Source organism: Sceloporus undulatus, chromosome 1, assembly GCF_019175285.1.
Source record: "Sceloporus undulatus isolate JIND9_A2432 ecotype Alabama chromosome 1, SceUnd_v1.1, whole genome shotgun sequence".
Classification (NCBI taxonomy): Eukaryota; Metazoa; Chordata; class Lepidosauria; order Squamata; family Phrynosomatidae; genus Sceloporus; species Sceloporus undulatus.
The window spans coordinates 253,667,517-253,686,549 of NC_056522.1; the positions used below are offsets into that span (position 1 = coordinate 253,667,517).

Genomic DNA, 19,033 nt, shown 5'->3' on the forward strand with positions numbered 1-19,033 from the left:
CCACCATCTTGAGGGGAAGAGAAGCAGGCAAGAAACAACAGGCCTCTGCCTGCCAAGAAGAAGAGCCCCCCTCCCGGCCACCATCTTGAGGGGAAGAGAAGCAGGCAAGAAACAACAGGCCTCTGCCTGCCAAGAAGAAGAGCCCCCCTCCCTGCCACCATCTTGAGGGGAAGAGAAGCAGGCAAGAAACAACAGGCCTCTGCCTGCCAAGAAGAAGAGCCCCCCTCCCGACCACCATCTTGAGGGGAAGAGAAGCAGAGTCATGATGTATTATGTATTGTGTAATGTGATATTGGAAACCGCTTTGATCGTCCACGGAAAAGCGGTATACAAATAAAGCTTATTATTGTTATTATTATTATTATTATTATTATTAAGTGACTTTGAGCAAGTCACACATTCTTAAGCCCCAAGAACAAAGAGAACATCAACGCTCTGGTGCATAGTTCCCATAATCACTTACATAGCTGGTTGGGGCTTGTGGAAGCTGATGATACCCTCTACTTTACAAAGGGGTGTGTGCGCTTTTTGATTTCTGTCTTAAAAGGACTTTTGGCCTGTAACTGCATTGTAGGCAGACACTACTATATAGCTAGAATGAACAATCTAAAGTATCCACACAGTTAATAAAGTATTTCTAAAGCATCTCCATGCTCATTATTTAGAAGTGGAATAAAAACAGGTGTCCTAAGGATAAAGAGAAATAGTTGTGCTTTACTTTAGTTCTTGCTCATCTTCCATACTTCTAGTTCTAATTCACAGGTAGCTTACAACTATTATTGGCCTGTTACAGACAGCCAAAATAAAGCTGCTTCGAGTCACTTTGGAGGTATGGTATTTCAATGATGCATGAGTCCTAAGAGTCTTGAAGCTTCACCAAAGCTGCATTCCAGTCCTTAGGAGTGGAGCGTGGCTTTGGTGCGGCCTTCAAGTAGCACTATTTTGGCTGCTTCTGTGTCTGAGATTCTTCCATCTTCTCAATCAATACAGTAAACAGAGGCCTGTTTCAGCTGCTTACATGCAGTCACATGTGAACAAACTGAGAATCCTACAGTAATTCATACTATCTACTGTAGTTTGAAATGACAGTTCAGAATAAATGGCCTATCAGACATTGATTATGATTAGAGAAATAAAGTTTTCTACATTTTGTCCAGCAAGACAGAATGAAATACAAACAAATGCAATAATCACAATAAATATGGGCTCTAATCTGAAATGGACTTATCTGTGGCAAGTTGTTATCATTTGTAAAGGGTACTGCCTGGGGACAGACTTGTAAACACAACAGCTATATATCCTAAGCCCTTCTACTCCACATGGCTAACAACTGCATGAAAAAATAACAGGGCCATGCACATTCGCTCCACTCCATCAACTTCATGTTGTCCATGGACTGGAAGAAAGGCTAGAGGGAAGAAGCCTGCTGAATGCATAAACCCTATGTAGGGGTTCAGCAAATGGTGTGTGTGTGTGTGGCAGTCTATGAGCATGCAGCAAGCTTCCTCTACTTCAGATATTTCTCCAATCATCAAAATATAGGGACTGGGCCAAGAGAACAATGGAAGGCCAGGGTTAATGCGCAGCCCCACTGTCCCTTCACATGATGTACAGCTGGCCATAACAGGCAACTGATGAAGTGGAACCACAAAAACTTATGCTAGAAATCTCTTTTTTCTCACTTAGTCTTGAAAATGCTACAGGATTCCAATATATCTTAGATAGACTAATGTGGAAACAGTTAAATTATTAATTTGTTATTATTTTAGTCTTACTGTAAGGGCAACAAGAGAAATACTTGTTGGATTTTTCTGCTTTAGGCACCAACACGCTGTGGATACTATGTAACATGATGGGTAAGGTGGACAGTTCCACCTCAGACTTCAAAATGCCCCAGGACAGACCCAATGCAATGTTATTCACAAGGAGAGAAACACTACCTCCCATGGGGCTTTAGAGAAAGTCAATGGATGCATCCTCTAAATCACAAGGCCCCAAGTGAGGTTAGAATTTTGGCCAGATGTGTAAAGTTTTACCATGGCCATTTTATAGATACCAGCCACTGCTCATTTCCCCCTTAGCCTTCAATGGGTAAGAAGTAATGCAATCTGTATTTGGACCTCCTGGCAAGCATCACCAGGAGACTTACTTCAACACTGCTACGAATTTTCTGTGGCTCTTTACTCAAGAAGGTAGGATTGACAGAACCTTTGTCTTTCCAGGCGTGTGTTGGGCTAAAAGTGCCATCATTCCTTACTGTTGGACATGCTGAGTCGGGCTGACGAGAACTGTAGGCTGAAGCCATATAGTCCACACTCTAACCTCAAGGCACAGTGAAGAAAAGGCATTGTGACTGACAACTGACCATCAATAAATTCCCTTTTGTCAGTTTTCACCAAATGCATATGAAGCCACTCACGGGTGCCCCCTTCTTTGCTTGGATCTCTGGTGACAATTTCTATATTCAGATTTCCAGTGCACCAAAACTGTGCCCTCAGCTAAGCAGTCTTCCAGGACTAATCTGTTGCATATTCAGGCTGGAACACTCCTTCCCAGAGCCTCACCATATTTACAGTGGAGCTGCACTCGGAACCGGCTAGCACGGGAACTCAGCGAGATAAGGCATTTCTCCACAGTCTTCTCCAGGGCGGGGAGTGAACGGAACACAGCCAGGAAAGACTGAAAGGCATGAGGAAAGGTTAATGTGTGCCTGTTCCTTCCTTCCCCACCCACAATTCACACTGCCTCCAAAACAAGGAAAAGCCACCATGAAAGCCAGTGGAAGGCAAGTGTTGGGAACTATAGGGCTTTATTGGCCCCCCAGGGTCCAAAAAATCTCACTGAAAAAAATTCAGTCTCCCAATGGGGAACAAATTTGCTATAATTTGTCCACAGGGATCATGTGACTCATCAACTGCAACAGCTGCACTGGCTAACAGTCTGTTTCCAGGTATTCAAAGTGCTGGTTTTGACCTTTAAAACCCTGAATGGCTTGAGTTCAGACTATCTAAAGCACCATATCATCTTCTAAAAGCCAGCCAGAGTGCTAGGATTGATAGGGGAGGGCTTTCTCTCAGTCTGACCACCTTCCTAGGGGCAGCCGGTGAGGACCCGGGAGAGCGCCTTTTCTGTGGCTGCTCCCAGACTGTGGAAAGCCCTTCCATAGGAGGTCAGGTTGGCCCCTTCCTTACTCTCTGAAGACAATCTTATTTAGGCAGGTGTTGGAAGTGTGAATTTTACTTATTTAGTGTGCATATGTAATTGGTGTGCTGTTTTTAATGCTTTAATTTTCTTAATTTTTTTACTGAAATGGTTTTAACTATGTTCTGTTTTTTAACAATAATGTTTTAATAATAGTATTATGTATTTCTTTTTAACTTCTGTAATTAATGCTTTAGCTGTATCCTTTAAAAATTATAATAAGCCACCTTGAATGACATTTTGGGAGAACAGTGGAATATAACTTCAATGACTGAATATGGCCCTCTCTGACTCAGTGTGGGCCATTTCCTCTTTACCAAAAGACTCCTGTTGGGCCTAAAGCATGGAAAAGTTTCCCCCTACAGTTCTAGGAGGTGTTTTGGTAAGAGAAGCTTTTGAAAAAAATATTGGGTGGCCCTGAGGGCTACATGTACCCCACAAACTACATATTCATATCATAGTTAGAGAGTCAAGTTAATTATACATTTACATCCCTTTCCTTTTATATCCTGTCCTTCCTCTAATGAGCTAAAGGTAGCATACATGGTTTTACTCTCTTTTATTCTCAAAACAACCCTGCAATGTAGGTCAGGCTGAGTGAAAGTGATTGACCAAGATCACCCAGTGAGTTTTGCAGCTGAGTAGGAACTAAACGGTGACCTCTCAGGTCTCAGTCCAACACTCTAAGCACTACACCACACTGGCATTCTAAATTGGGGGGATCCAGTTTCATATCCCCATTCACATATAAAATTCACTGGGTGATCTCAGGTCAGTCCCTATTCTTCAGCCTAGCCTATCATAAAGGTTCTGAGGATAAAATGGATACCGGGACAGAAACTTCTATGACATCCTGAACTCCCTGAAGAAAAAATAAGATATTTATGTAACATAAACAAACAAACAAACATTTTATCCCCGTGGTTGCTGGATGCCTTGTATAGCAGAGTTAAGACAATTCATTTTTTAAAACTCTGAATAAGTTAGTTCAGGTGAGTAATGATGAGGAAATGAAGCAATCTTTAACAAGAGTTATAAGTAGTACTTAGTATTCTTTAAACCCTGGAAAGTGTTTAGGGATCCAGAACAGATAGAGAAAAATCACAGTGGCTTAAAAGAATTTCTTGAAATCTCTCCTCCAGCCCAGAAAATAAAGACACCCAACTTTTCCTCTCAACAAAAGCAGTCTTGCTAGCTGAAATGAAGCATCCATCTAACCCAGCCTTCTATTTCTAGTTGTTGCTACTGAGATGCCACAGAGACACTCCCAAGCTGAGCATCAAGATAATGTCCTTCCCTACAGTTTTGTGTGTAACATTTGCTACTCATAGGTACATTGCTATGGAATCTGAAATATTTAACTGCTACAGGTAACAGGTAATCAACACATATATACTCCATCATCATATCATACCCAAAGTTAGGGAGGGGGAAGGACTTGGGCCTGTAAAACCTATGTACACAACCAATGTATTATCAAATGTCATCTGCAATACAAAGCCCCTACCACAGAAGGCTCCATGTACACTGCAAAAATTATAGTAGTTTATATTGTAGACTAGCCGATTGCCATCTTGGCAAAGCTGTTGCTGGACTGTATCATTACAGACTGCAGTTGGGAGAAATTACATGAATGAGTTCTAGCCCATATTTTTTAAAAACATACATATCAGGAGAATGACTTGCCTTACCTTAGCCTCTCCCTTGACATATTGGTTTCTTATATGTACAATTTCCCTCCTAAAAAGGGAGCATTCAGACATGCTATTACCACTAACATCTGTAGTCTGAAGTGAAATATTCCTCCTGCTTGTACAGACTAGCCCACTGCCTGGAAAGGCAACAAGTACCTGTTTACCTGTGGTTCAACTGCCTACTGGGAAGGGCCCACAGCTATGTGGGTACCTCACCTTTATAAGCACTTTGAATCGGAAAGCATCTGTATCTGGATCAGATCCTGATTCCTTTGGCTGGTAGTGCTGGAAGAAGAGTGGGGCAAACAGGAAGCAGGCATAAGCTGAGCGAGACGCATTCACTGTGCGCAGGGACAGCTGGGAAAAAGAGGACAGGGAGTATCACTAACTTAAGCAGTACTACAGAACAAAAAAAGAGCACCCCACACCACCGCTCAGCATCCTCGCAACTTGCTCTTCCCAGACAGTTCAAACCCTGCTTGGCCAAGACAAAGTATCACTGGCCCAAACACAGGACAACTGTTCTTCACCAGGCAGGTTAATAACTGAGACACACACTGGCTTTGGATAAATAACCTGCACATTCACCCCAGCCAGGTAGACTGATCATAAAGCCAGAACTGAATCACTGTTCCAAATATAAGTCTTCACAGCAACAGAAATAATGCATAACTTATACACTGTCTAGATTTCCATCTTCTGTACAAAACCCTTCTTATTACAGCTTGTTAGATTTTCTTACAAGATATTACAATGCATTTATACAATGTTTCTGCTTCATAATGGACAGAACTCCTTGGCCCATATTTACTCATAACCATTTCCAGTCAAATTGATATATCATAATTTAATATTACCATGGAATAACCTCACTTATTCATACGCCACATTCCTCTTTCCAAAGCTCTCCTCTACTTCCTAGGCCCGTCTTACCCCTTTCTGTAGAGGTTCGACATAGATTTCATCTCCAATACGGGCGAGTGAATGTATCGCTTTCCCCAGGGCTGCAAAAAGAACATTAAGTTGGTATGAAAAAAGTCAAGTAACTTGTTGTGTTTCACATTTCATTCCCCCACAATCAGTGTTTTCTACAGGCTCAGACCATCAACCACAGCTTCTAGGCAAAACCATTCTTTTCAAGTCCCTCCCTGGCATAAAGCAATCACATTCCACATACACAAATGCACAGAGGTCATTCTTATTCCTTTCCCATCACAATAGTCCCTTTAGCAAAGGCAGTCAGTCAAGTCATTCTAGAAACGGGTACAGTCAGAAAGAAGCATTCACTCACTTTTTCTCATTGACTATGCCTTTTCTCTCTTTCTACACAGTGCCTGGAAAGGGAGGGAGAGAGCACTCTTGCCAGAGATCTAAATCAAATTTGAGGGCTTTTAAAACTAACACAGGGCCACAGATTGTCCAACCTGCTCTACTGAACAGGAAGACCATTTCAGCACATTCTCTCAAGATGCCAGCAACAGATGCTGGCGAAACGTCAGAAAGAAACTCTGCTAGAACATGGCCACATAGCCCGAAAAACCCACAAAAAACCATTTCAGCACACTTCCCTTGCACATGTAACCACATGAAAGACCCCTTCCCTGTCAAAGCCCCAGCGGTGAAATGGTCTGTACAGCAATCATCATGCCTGCCTTACCTTTTACATTGCCCCCAGTAATTATGCACTTCATGCCACAGAACAGAAGCCAGGTAGTTCCTCCACACCATGCACAAAGTGGGGGCAACTAAACTTCTGAGTGATTACTCTTCACCTGATACCATGTGGCCAGTTCCATTCTATGATTCCAAAGTGGGTGCTATGAGAAAAACAATATATACATATTATCACATTATATGTATACGTCACATATTCATTGTTGTGAAGTGAGCAGGGTGTTGGACTCAATAGCCCATGAGGTCCTCTCCAACTTTATGATTCTATTATTGTTACAACTGAAGCCATTTCTCAGATTACTTGAATAAATCAATGATAAACTACTAGTGCTGCATTTTCCAGGGCACTTTGAAAATCAGGTATATGCTAAGAGATTGACAATCCAGCAGACCTGAAGTTTCTCATTTGCTCCATATCCTTCCATCCTGGTAGGAGGCAAAAACTGGTCACATTGTGTTGTGTAAATAATGTGAATACTTTATATGTAGAGAATTTTTTTAACCATGTATGGGCCAAAATGTTTTTTTTCTAAGGATTACTACCAACTAACTAATTTACACATAGATTGCACACTGCAGTGTTAATCTTAGTGAGTTTTGTTTACAAATGGAAATTCCCCTGCCTCATTTGCTTCATGGTAGGGAATACAGATGCTCTTAAGCAGAGATTATAAAACAATAGGACCAGATTTATGTATAGAATTCTGGGCAGTTTGCAACAGATCACAATGGAGATCCTCACTCCAAATTAATTAACAAGAATGCCTACTCCATCCATTTGGCTGCTTTGCTCTGACAAAGAAAGCTCAGTAAGAGAGACTAGGGATGGGCTTTTGGACGAAAAGTCTGGTTCTGCAAATTCCTGGAGTGCAATGCATTCAGACATGCCCAGTTCTTTAACTCTAAATGCAGGGTGCATTTTGGTCCCCCCTATATATATGTAAATGTTGCCAAAAACTGATAGTTGGGCAACATACCAATACAGTATTTAAAATAAACAAATCAGCGCATGCTACTGTTATAATTGTCTGTGGAGTTGGTTACTATATTGATAACTGTATGTTGTTGTTTACGGCTTTGACTTTTGCAGACTTTATTATTTGTGGATTTGATTAATATGTTCTGTCTAGGAATCTCTAGGCCCTCCAGCACAACTCCGCTGGAAATCGACGATAGAGTTGCGCTCCAGGACTTTGACATTACTAGAGGAAACACTTCTCTAGGCATTTTGTAGGTCCTTGAATGTGATTCTATGGCCAATTTTGGGCAAATGTTCAGCACAGAGTTGCCTTAGAGGACCTAGGATTTCTAGAGAGGCGTTCTCTCGGGTGAAAGCATAAGTGTTTTTGTTATTTGCAGGTTTTCTACTTTCATGGGGGTCCTGTGTCCCTAACCCCAGCGAATGTGGAGGGACCACTGTACAGTGGGCTGGGGTTTGGCTCCAGGACCCTCTGTGGATAACAAAATCTGTGGATGCTCAATCCCATTAAATACGATGGCCTAGTAAAATGGTGTCTCTTATATAAAATGGCAAAATCAAGGCTTACTGTTTGGAATTTATACTTTTTTCAAGCTGTGGATAACAAAATCCGTGGATAAGGAGGGCCAGCTGTGTATTATTTTTTAATTCAGCAGTTCTCAACCTGTGGATCCCGACCCCTTTGGGGGTCAAATGACCCATTCACAGGGGCTGCCTAGGGCCATTGGAAAAAACACATATTTCCAATGGTTTTAGGAACCAAGACGAAAATAATGTTATGGTTGGGGGTCACCACAACATGAGGAACTGTATTAAACGGTTGTGGTATTATGAAGGTTGAGAACCACTGTTTTAAAGGGTGTGAGGCAAATCTGAACTTCCTCCTACTGGGTCCAGTGGGCCTCAGTCTCAGGTAACTGAATAGAGGACTGCAGCAGCCTCCCAGCCTCCGAAGGAAGGGCCCACTTTGGTGGAGGGTGACCAGACAGCCTCCTTTTCCAGGATGCGTCCTCCATTTCAGCCTCCTGTCCAGAAGGAATTCCAAAATGTCCTCCATTTGGAGCCTGACTAAGAAGCCTGGATTTATATTTCTGTGAAGGCTTTTGGTTTTTTATTTGGTCACATCCTCCATTTTTATTGAAGGTCCTACATTTTGCGGTGCCTTGTCCTCCTTTGAGGTCTTAGGACACATCTGGTCACCCTGAAACTGGTATGTGTGTGTGTGTGTATCTACACCAGTGGTCCCCAAACTCTTGTCCTCCAGGTGTTTTGGACTTCAGCTCCCAGAAGCCTCAGCCACCTTGGCTAATGGTCTAGGATTCTGGGAGCTGAGGTCCAAAACACCTTGCGAAGGCCAAAGTTTGGGAATCACTGGAATGTCTGCGCTGCAGAAACAATGCAAGTCTGGCACCACTATAAGTGCTGTAAGCTCCATCCTATGGAATCCTGGGATTTGTAGTTTTACAAGGTCTTTAGGCTTCTCTGCCAAGGAGTGCTGGGGGCTCACAAAAACCACACATCCCAGGACTCTGTAGGATGGAGCCACGGGAGCCCAAATGGTGTCAAACTGCATGAATGGCCATTCCAGAAAAGCCACTGAAGATGCAGATGCAGCAGCATCAGCCGCCGCCGCAGCCACCGCTCTAGGAGCCTCTAGCCACAGGCAACCTGCGCCCCTCCGACAGAAATGGGGCTGCGCAGTTACTCTTTCTCTTACCTCCCCGCCGGAATCTAACAAATGGTCCAAACCGCTCCGTTCCTGGATGTCCCGCCCCTTACTCCCATGCTGCCTCCTCATTGGACAATGGGGCACTCCCCGAACGGGAGAATCGATTTGATTGGAGGACGTCTGTCCGCGTGGTCCAACAGGGTTGAATTCTCGAGCGCTTAAAGCCGTGCTCCGTGAAGACAGAGGGGGTGGTCTAGTTCGAGAAGCTCCGCCCCTCGCCTTCATAGGAAGGGGAAGGAAGCGACTGCGCAGGCGCAAAGGACGGGATGAAGTGGGCGGGGCTTAATAGTAACCAACCGTTAGGGAAAAGGGGAGACACAGTCGCTTTCCTGTTGCGCAGGAACAGCTGTCTGCCCACATCTGTTATTCTTGTGTGCCTCCAAGTGGTTTCTGAGTTGTGGCGACCCTATTGCTGGGTTTTCCTGGCAAGCTTCCACAGAAGAGGTCTTCCACGGTCACCCTCTGAGGCTGAGAGAGTGTGACCCAGTGGGTCTTTATGCTCCGGGGGGAATCAAACTCTGATCTCCAGAGACATCGTGGTTTGAGTGTTGGACTCTGTCTCGAGACCAGGGTTCAATTCCTCCAGGAGCATAAAGATCCACAGGGTGTCCTTGGCCCAGTCACACTCTCTCAGCCTCAGAGGGTGGCCGTGCCAAACCCTCTCTGAAGAAACTTGCTCAGCCACAGGTCACACTCTCTCAGCCTCAGGGGAAGGCAATGGCAGCCCCCCTCCCTCTGAACAGATCTTGCCAAGAAAACCCTATGATAGGGTCGCCATGAGAGAAATGACTTGAAGGCACACAACAATAACAGACACTCATCCCTCCATATTTGCGGATTTGATTAATATGATCTCTCTAGGAATAACTAGGTCCTCCAGTGCAACTCTGCGCTCTACATGGGGCAACCCTTGTACCAAGCCCAGAAGCTTCAGCTAGTACAAAACATGGCAGCCAGATTGGTCACCGGTGTTTCCAGGTTTGACCATATAACACCTATTTTGAAAGATCTGCACTGGCTGCCTATTAGCTTCCGGGCACAATACAAGGTGTTGGTTATTACCTATAAAGCCCTACATGGTTTGGGCCCGAGTTACTTGAGGGACCGCATCTCCCCATATAATCCACCCCACACACTCAGAACAACTGGGAAGAACTTGCTGGAAATCCCACCTTCTAAATATGTTACTACATCCCAGAGGGCCTTCTCAGTAGCGGCCCCACAAATCTGGAACAGTCTTCCCAAGGAACTCTGCATGATCACCCCCCTGGAAACATTTAAAAAGAGGCTTAAAACCTTCCTCTTCTGTCAAGCCTTCCCCTCTGGAAAATGAACTAGTGTACTTTGATCCCATCAACTTTCTGCCTCACCGTTTTGAATGATTGTTTTAGGTTTATATATTGTATATTGTGTTATTGGTTTTATCTATTTTATGATGTGTTTGTAACTGGTTTTAAATTTTGAGTACACCGCTTTGATCTTCTGGAAAAGAGGTATATAAATAAAATTTATTATTATTATTATTATTATTATTATTATTATTATTATTACAGCTGAGAAAAAAAATTTCTAGATTGGGTCTAGAAAATAATTGAAAAGGGCTGTTACAACCCTCAGTGCATTTTAAGTTGTATTAGTTCTTGTACAGGATATTTCCTGCTAAATGTAATTTACTGTAACCATTCCAAAGGGCATTCCTGGATCATGGGCATTCATACCACAAGTGAAATGCGGTTTCCCCCTGACATTCCAGTAAACTTTTTCTGTACCTATTGAAACACTTTTCTATTGCATTTGGAGTTAGAACGTGGCCCAATTGTTCAGGCCCTTCTTGTACAACAGGTTTACAATGACCAGATTATATGGAGAATTCAGAAGGCATATCTAATAAAGAAGTATGTTATCTTACCCACTGGTATCATACATTTCCCTCCCTGAAAGATGGCTGAATTTTTCAGTACAAAGCTAATAAACAGTGTGGTTTTAAGTATGCACATTACATGTTAGCCTTCTCTGGATGGGAATGGTGTGAGTTGAAGTTTATCACAAGCACCAGCTTGAGGAAGGCTTTTGGGGAAATTGCGAGAATCGTCTTGCTAGGTCAGACCACAATCCATTTAGCCCAGGACTTCTGTCAAGCACTACCCCAGAGTGGCCAGCCAGATGTCTCTGTGTATCTAGAAAGAAAACGTTATGCCTTCATACCAGCCTGCTCAAATTGTTAAAAATATCTCATGCCAATCTTGAACCTTCTCCTCATTTGTGTTATATTTTTAGAATATACATGGCACATGGTTCCTACAGTAAAGTTTACAGGTGTGCATCTGGTGACTTTTCTATGGAACCTTACTGTCTGGGCTGCTTAGGGTTTATTGACTTTATTTGTTTAAGCAAAAATAGTAATTTTCTGAAACTATCAACATGACAATTTTGCATAATAGCGATTCCACAGAATGGTTGAAGGACTGCCTGCACCAATGAAACCACAGATCTTTAAAGTATTAATAAATGCAAAAGAGGTACCAGTTGAATGGCATTCACAAACCTTAGAGGGAGTGAAAGGACAGGCCCAACGCCATCGGGCCTGAAGAGGAAGAGCCCTCCCCTCCCTCCTTCCAACTGTCATCTTCTGGCCTTAGAGCAGGGGTAGGCAACCTGCGGCCCGCGGGCCGGATGCAGCCCGGCGAGGCCTTGGGACCGGCCCCAGCCCGGTCCTGCCGCCGATTGCCGCCGGGGCCTTTGGGGGGCAATTGTCTATAGAAACCTCGGAAACATGCATTTATATTAACATTTTTTAAAAAATCAGCAATTTTTTTCGCGTGACCTCCATTTTTTTAAAAAAAGTGTCTTCCATTTGAAAATTTTGTCCTACATTTGTCCTGGTTTATTTATATATTTATTTTTTAAAAAAAATTATTTAATTATTTATTTTTTGGCTTCGGCCCCCCCAGTTGTCTGAGGGACAGCAACCCAGCCCCCGGCTCAAAAAGGTTGCCTACCCCTGCCTTAGAGGGAGCGAAAGGACAGGCCCAATGCCATTGGGCCTGAAGAGGAAGAGCCCTCCCCTCCCAACTGTCATCTGGCCTGGGAAGGAGTGAAAGGACAGGCCCAATGCCATTGGGCCCGGCCTCGATTAAGAAAAAGAGCCCCCCCCCTCCAGTCCATCAGCCTTGGTCCAGGCCTCAGAGGGAGAGAAGAATGCTGGACCTGATCCCCTCCCCCCTCACCATTCCCTTCTCCTTTTGTGTCGTGTCTTTTTAGATTGTAAGCCTGAGGGCAGGGAACTGTCTATTATCCCCTCTGTTATAAGACACCCGGATTCCCAGTGATTGGGTGGCATATAAATAAATCCTATTATTATTATTTATTATTATTGGTATAGGCAGATGACTGAAAAGTCCTGTGGTTCCTTAAAGACTAACATATTTTATTTAGAAAATATATCCAGAGGTAGCTATGCTGGCAATACAGCAAAGTATCTGGCTTTGCTTCGCGAACGAAGATTCAGGAAGGACTCATCCCGCGTTTTGTACAAGCGAGTTGGTGACTAAAAAGGCCAATTCGGGACAAACAGGTCCGATTGCAGAAAGCACAGCGGAAAGTCTCCTTGGGTGATGTTTCCGGGTTGTGGTTCTTTCTGTGTTGTAGTTTCTCTTCGAGACTTGTTCGCCGTGAGCTTTCAAAAAAAGCTGCAGCATCGTGGATAGTGCGTCTCCATGCCTCCCGATGCGAGGCCAGGGCAGACCATTGTTGGTGATCAAATTGGCCAAGCCTGAGATGTTGTTTCAGGGAGTCCTTGTATCTCTTCTTTGGGGCGCCCCTCTTACGCTGACCCATGGCGAGTTCACTATAGAATACTATTTTTGGGAGGTGATGGTCCTCCATCCTAGAAACGTGTCCTGCCCAGCGCAGCTGCGTCCTCAATAGCATAGCCTCAATGCTGGTGATCCCTGCTTGCTCAAGGACAGCAACATTTGTCACATAGTCAGTCCAGTGTATATTTAGAATTGTGGGTAAACAACGCTGATGAAAGCGTTCAAGGAGTCGTAGGTGCTGGCGATAGGTGACCCATGTTTCAGACCCATAGAGGAGACAGACAGTACAATGGCTCTGTACACACTGATTTTTGTGCTTCACCTCAAGTGTTTGTTACTCCAGACTCTTTTGTGAAGCCTTCCGAATGCGCTATATGCCTTTGCCAGTCTGTGATCGATCTCTTTATCAATCTTGGTGTCTGAGGAGATTATGCTTCCCAGATAGGTGAACTGCTGGACGGACTTAAGCACAGATGTGCCTACAGTGATGTGGGGATGGTAGTGTTCTTCCTGTGGTGCCGGCTGGTAGAGAACTTCCGTTTTCTTCAGGCTGACTTCCAGTCCAAAGAGCTCTGCAGCTGTTGCAAAACAAGATGTTAGGCACTGCAGAGCTGCTTCTGTATGGGCAACGAGGGCAGCATCGTCAGCAAAAAGCAGCTCATGGACTAGATAGTCTTAGTGCGAGCCCTCAGGCGGCTTAAGTTAAACAGGCTACCATCAGTACGGTAGCGTATATAAATGCCATCTTCTTCTTTGAGATCTGCTGTAGCCCTTTGGAGCATCATGCTGAAGAAGACTGTAAATAGAGTTGGAGCGAGAACACAACCTTGTTTCACACCATTAGTTATTAGAAAGGGCTCCGAGAGAGCATTGCCGTATCTGACTTGGCCTTGCTGGCCTTCATGTAGCAGGATGATCATTTGGAGGAATTGGGAGGGGGCATCCTAGTCATTCCAGGATCTGCCACAGACCTTTTCTACTCACAGTATCGAAGGCTTTGGTGAGGTCGACAAATGTTACATAGAGTCCTTTGTTCTGCTCTCTACATTTCTCTTGCAGTTGTCTAAGGGCAAATACCATGTCTGTAGTGCTCCTATTAGCTTTAAAGCGACATTGGCTTTCAGGAAGAAGTTCTTCTGCAATAGCAGGGACTAATCTGTTCAGCAGTAGAGCAAATAATACATATATTTTGTGCATTTTAGTTGGTCTAATAAAGTTATTGCTGTTTTGTGAAGTATTATGCAGTACAGGTAGGGTGACCAGATGGCATTAACTGCAAAGGAGGATAAGGTACTGCAAAAATGTAGGACATTCATGAAAAATGTAAGGCATCTCCAAACAAAAGTTTAAAACACTAATATAAATGTAAATCCATGCTTCTTAGACCCAAAGCAGATGGGCCAAAAGGACGGTACTGGGACCACAGCAAACACACGTGCCCAGTCCTGATCCAGGCCACCAATGTGGACTGGGCTGTTTGAAGGAGCAGGTTGGCTTGGTTTGTTCCAAATGACACGGCCTCAGTGTGGTTTCAGGCTGCATTCGGGGCATGCGTCATGTAAACAGCACATCCCCAACACAGCCTGAAGCCGGGTCATATTGCCTGTGTGTTTTGAGTTTATGTCATGCTGAAATTGGAAGACATTTTGAAATTCCTCCTGGACAGAAGGCTGAAATGTAGGACATGTCCTGGAAAAAGAGGATTCAGGTCTGAGTACAGGCTTTCATGGACTGCATCCTACTTGATCAGATGCACAGAGTGTGGTCTCACTTGGCACATGAGGATACATTTACTTGGGTAGGTGAATAGGTTCAGAATTGTAATCAAGAGGAAACATTTTATATCCCCTCACGCACTGATTACAATCCCCCATCTATTTAAACAACTGCATAACTGGCTAGCAACCGAAACAACACCATGCATCTGGTTAAGTGGGCTGCAGTGCACAAAAGTTTATACACCATCCCTCGAAATTTAGCCATGAAGATGCCACAAGACTTTCCATTGTTTCCCCAGAAAGTTACATTGCTGAATAGTAAATGTGTTTCACTTATCAAAGTGCAGCCAAGTAAAACCTGGAACGAATAACAAACTGACTCCTACTGTTGCGTAAACATAATCCATAGATCAGGTTGCATAAATCATCTCTACTTACTGTGATTGTTGGCAATTGTTGCTCAATATTCCTAGCTTGTACTATTATTTATTTATTTCCCACCCTTATTATATTTTTAAATATTTATTTATGTTATTTAATACTCTATCCTTCTGCCAAAAAAGCGTGCAGGATTAAATGATGGAGTGAAAACATATTTGCAACTCAATGTTATTACCTACAGGTTGGATCCAGAATCAGTCTTTAGCCAGCCCAACTGCTGTGCTGATGAAAGATGTCTTGATGGGGAATTTTTAAATACCTTTTAAGGTTCTCAGAGTCTGACATTAGATTGAACTCAACAGTTTATTTAAGACTTCAGTGCTGAGTGGACTTAATAATATAATATAATAAATCCTTATTTTTATACCGCTTTTCCTAGGAGATCAAAGCGGTTCACAGGCGAATACAGATGTACAACGCATTGTATTACAGCATAATATACAATAAAAAACATTCCACTGAAAACCTCGTATAAAAACATCCTATAAAAACGTATTGAAAGCTCACAATCTCACATCTTACAGTCTCATAATTACAAATTAACATCACAGATACTTATAACATTGGAGGATGGTGGGGTTGGAAGATAATTATCTCTATGAAGGATCAGGGGGATATGCCAAGCGGAATAGGTGAGTCTTCAACGCTTTCTTAAAGGCTTCCAAGGAAGAACTGAGACGAATCTCCTCAGGGAGTCCATTCCAACATGCAGGAGCAGTAGATGTAAATGCTCGTTGGTGAGTTGCAGACAATCTCACCCTAGGATATTCCAACAGGTATTTGCCTGTTGTTCTGAATGTGCGAGGCAGATTATGTAGGGAGAGGTGCTCCCTCAAGTAACTCAGACCCAAGCCATGTAGGGCTTTATAGGTGATAACCAACACTTTGTATTGAGCCCAGAAGCTAATTGGCAGCCAGTGAAGGGCTTTTAATACTGAGGTTATATGATCTGCTCTTGGGGTCCCCGTGACTAATCTGGCTGCAGCATTTTGAACTAATTGAAGCTTCCGAACCTGGTACAAAGGTAGCCCCATGTAGAGCACATTACAGAAATCCAAACGGGAGGTTACCAGTGCATCTACTACTGTTTCAAGGTCCTTTCGGTCCAGACAGGGATGCAGCTGGCGTATCAGCCGAAGCCGGTACCAAACACTCCTGGCCATCGCATCCACTTGGGATATAAGGATGTAAGGATGAATCCAGGAGTACTCCCAAACTGCAAACTTTGTCCTTTAGGGGAAGTGTGACCCCATCCAGGACTGGATGACAAATTCCTCTGTCTGGATTTGGGGTACCTATCACGAGTACCTCTGTTTTCTTGTGCTTGGTAGCCCAGGGTTCCACACTGAATAAATACTTAAACCAATTTATATAGAATTCTTAGAAAAAGCATGCAGTGGCAGAAACTGAGAGCCTTATCACACGTGAAACTGGAACTCCAAACTGGGGCCCTTCTGCAGTGAGGGAGAAGCAGCGTCACTTCGAATCCAAGGCAATTCAAATTGCTCCCATAAGGAGCAAGCTCTATTTCCAAACTATGTACATCACATTAATAATTTGTATCTTATTCTGGTGTTATGGCTGCTATCCTCTCAGCAGAAGATGTCAAAATATTTTGGAACATGGCTCACAATATTTAACATAATGGCAAATTTAACTTGAAATCACTAGGAAGTTAGAATAATAGCACCATAGAGCCAGCAAAATTATGCTCAAAATTCATCAACAAAGACTCCAGTCACACACGGAGAAAAAAAATCCCAGAGGTGCAAGCAGAGTTTAGGAAAGGAAGAGACATTAGGGACCACACTGCACACATACGACGGCCAAAGGAATTATAGGAAAAAGTCAGCATATGCTTTATAGACTATAACAAGGCATTTGACTGCATAGATCAGGAAAAGCTATGGTTATCATGGTGCCAACACATCTGATAGTCCTCATGAGAAATCTGTGCTCAGGACAAGAGGCTCCTGTTAGAACAGAATATGGAGAAAGAGAATAGTTTCCAATTGCCAAAGGAGTAAGATACGGTTGGATTCTATCACCCTATTTGTTCAACTTGAATATCCAAGAATGTCCACCTTCCCTATTTTCTTCTATCGCATAGCATGTTTATCCAGAAAGGTGTGTGTGTCTGTGTCTGCGTAATATTTATAATATATTTGTCCAAAAAAGCATATAAGTATGTGTATACACAATATACGATGCACAGACGCACACACTTTTTTGGGTTCTGAATTATTTTGTCTGGCTCTATCCATGGCTGGGGCTGCATGGTAAACATGAATATTTGATTTGCTTCAGAGATTGTCTGTTTTTTGTTAGCTTTCCTCTAATTAACATGAGCCATGAAACATAGGAAGAAAGAGGGGGGACTCCTAAAACAAACACATCTTACATTTAAACAATCTCAAGAGCTGTACTTTGAGACTTTGCTCAAAATTACCCTCTTTCTGCCTCTTCGTTTTTTCACCCCCTCCCTCAAGAAATAGCACTCCTGAGACCAGTACCTTAAAAACCATTAAAAATCAAATAGATTTCCTCTCTGGAAATAAAACGTCTTGCCAATACAAGCAGGCATATTTTTCTGAAAACCAGAAGAGGGTATTACTTGCCTGTTCTAAATGAGCACTGGGGATTAAACTTGGCACCTGGGTGCTACAAAACATAATTGAAAGGTAAACTTCTGACCTCATTGCATGCATGCACAATTTAATCAACTGCAGGATATACCTCAGCAAAACGAAAGTTGTCAATAAAACCAGTTGCAAAAAATTCTGATCTCACACTGTGTTCAACATGTACATTAGTGGTCTGGTGAAGCAATGATTAAGGCCAGGGAAGCATTTGGAAATGTTGCCTACTAATCCAAACAATAGTCAGTCCCATCCACAGCCTGGCAAGCCCAAATTACTAGTGTTTCACTAGGTTACATAATAGGGTTTAAAATTCCAAGGGTTTCCCCTTAAATCCTTACCATGGCTCAAGCTTTTAAACTAAACTGACAACAGTCCAGAGCAGAGTTCGTACTTCAGTGCCCACTAGGCATATGAAAGTTGAACTTAAAAAAAAATTGTTTCCTGCCTCATAAATCGATGAACTTTTGCTGAAAAACAAATAAAAAAGTGTTAATTCCCCAAAGTTTTAAAAAAAGGTCACCCCCAAATCAAAAATTCGTATTATAGTCTTAGTGCAAACGAGGTATATTATGTAGTGTAGTATATATTGTATAACTGGCTATACAAGTATACAATATAAACAATTATATTAAATTATTCATAATTTTACAATTTATAGATTTATAGAACTCCTATTTTGAGCTTTATAAACATGATTTAAATGGTTTAGAATAGGTTTCATTTTTAAAATTTCTTTAACAGTGTAAAGCAGTGTCGCACATGATGAGTTACAATACCACACAGAAGAAGAAACATGCTTGGACCAAAAATCTAGTTCAATTTCAGCACTCAATAAAAAAGAAGTAATGTGCCTTTAGAAGACTTTTCTCTAGAAAATAAAAGCAGAATATCACTGCAAACACAAATTATTGGGAGATACCAATTTCTTGGAGCAGAAATTAAAGACAGAAAGGAGCTAGTAGCGGAAATTTCTAAGGAATTTACTAAATTAAATTTCCCACATGTGTCGGATCAGGTGATACAATCAAAGCTTGACAAGGTGCTAAAGATTTATGATGAATGTGTTAAGAGGGGAAAATATGATGCCCTGGATAAAGTTTTTGATATTACAAAAATAGAAGGGGAATGGTTATCATTGAA

General features: G+C 42.6%; 1 protein-coding gene across 1 annotated transcript; it reads right to left on the reverse strand.

The window, feature by feature from the left end:
• Positions 1-978: 978 nt before the first annotated feature.
• LOC121915274 (cell cycle checkpoint control protein RAD9A-like) lies at positions 979-9,422 on the reverse strand. The gene is made up of 5 exons (XM_042439344.1): positions 9,266-9,422; positions 6,553-6,712; positions 5,829-5,899; positions 5,112-5,252; positions 979-2,679 (listed from the first exon to the last, which is right to left on the reverse strand). Exons 2-5 carry the CDS (start codon positions 6,584-6,586, stop codon positions 2,533-2,535), a joined length of 393 nt encoding a protein of 130 aa, XP_042295278.1. The 5' UTR covers positions 6,587-6,712; positions 9,266-9,422; the 3' UTR covers positions 979-2,532.
• Positions 9,423-19,033: the final 9,611 nt, after the last annotated feature.

Coding starts and splice junctions, on each gene's coding strand:
- LOC121915274 (XM_042439344.1), bottom strand. CDS start 6,586: ATGAAGTGCATAATTACTGGGGGCAATGTAAAAG. Junction 5,900..6,552: donor TACTGGGGGCAATGTAAAAG/GTAAGGCAGGCA, acceptor TTCTTTTTGCAG/CCCTGGGGAAAGCGATACAT. Junction 2,680..5,111: donor GATTCAAAGTGCTTATAAAG/GTGAGGTACCCA, acceptor CATGCCTTTCAG/TCTTTCCTGGCTGTGTTCCG.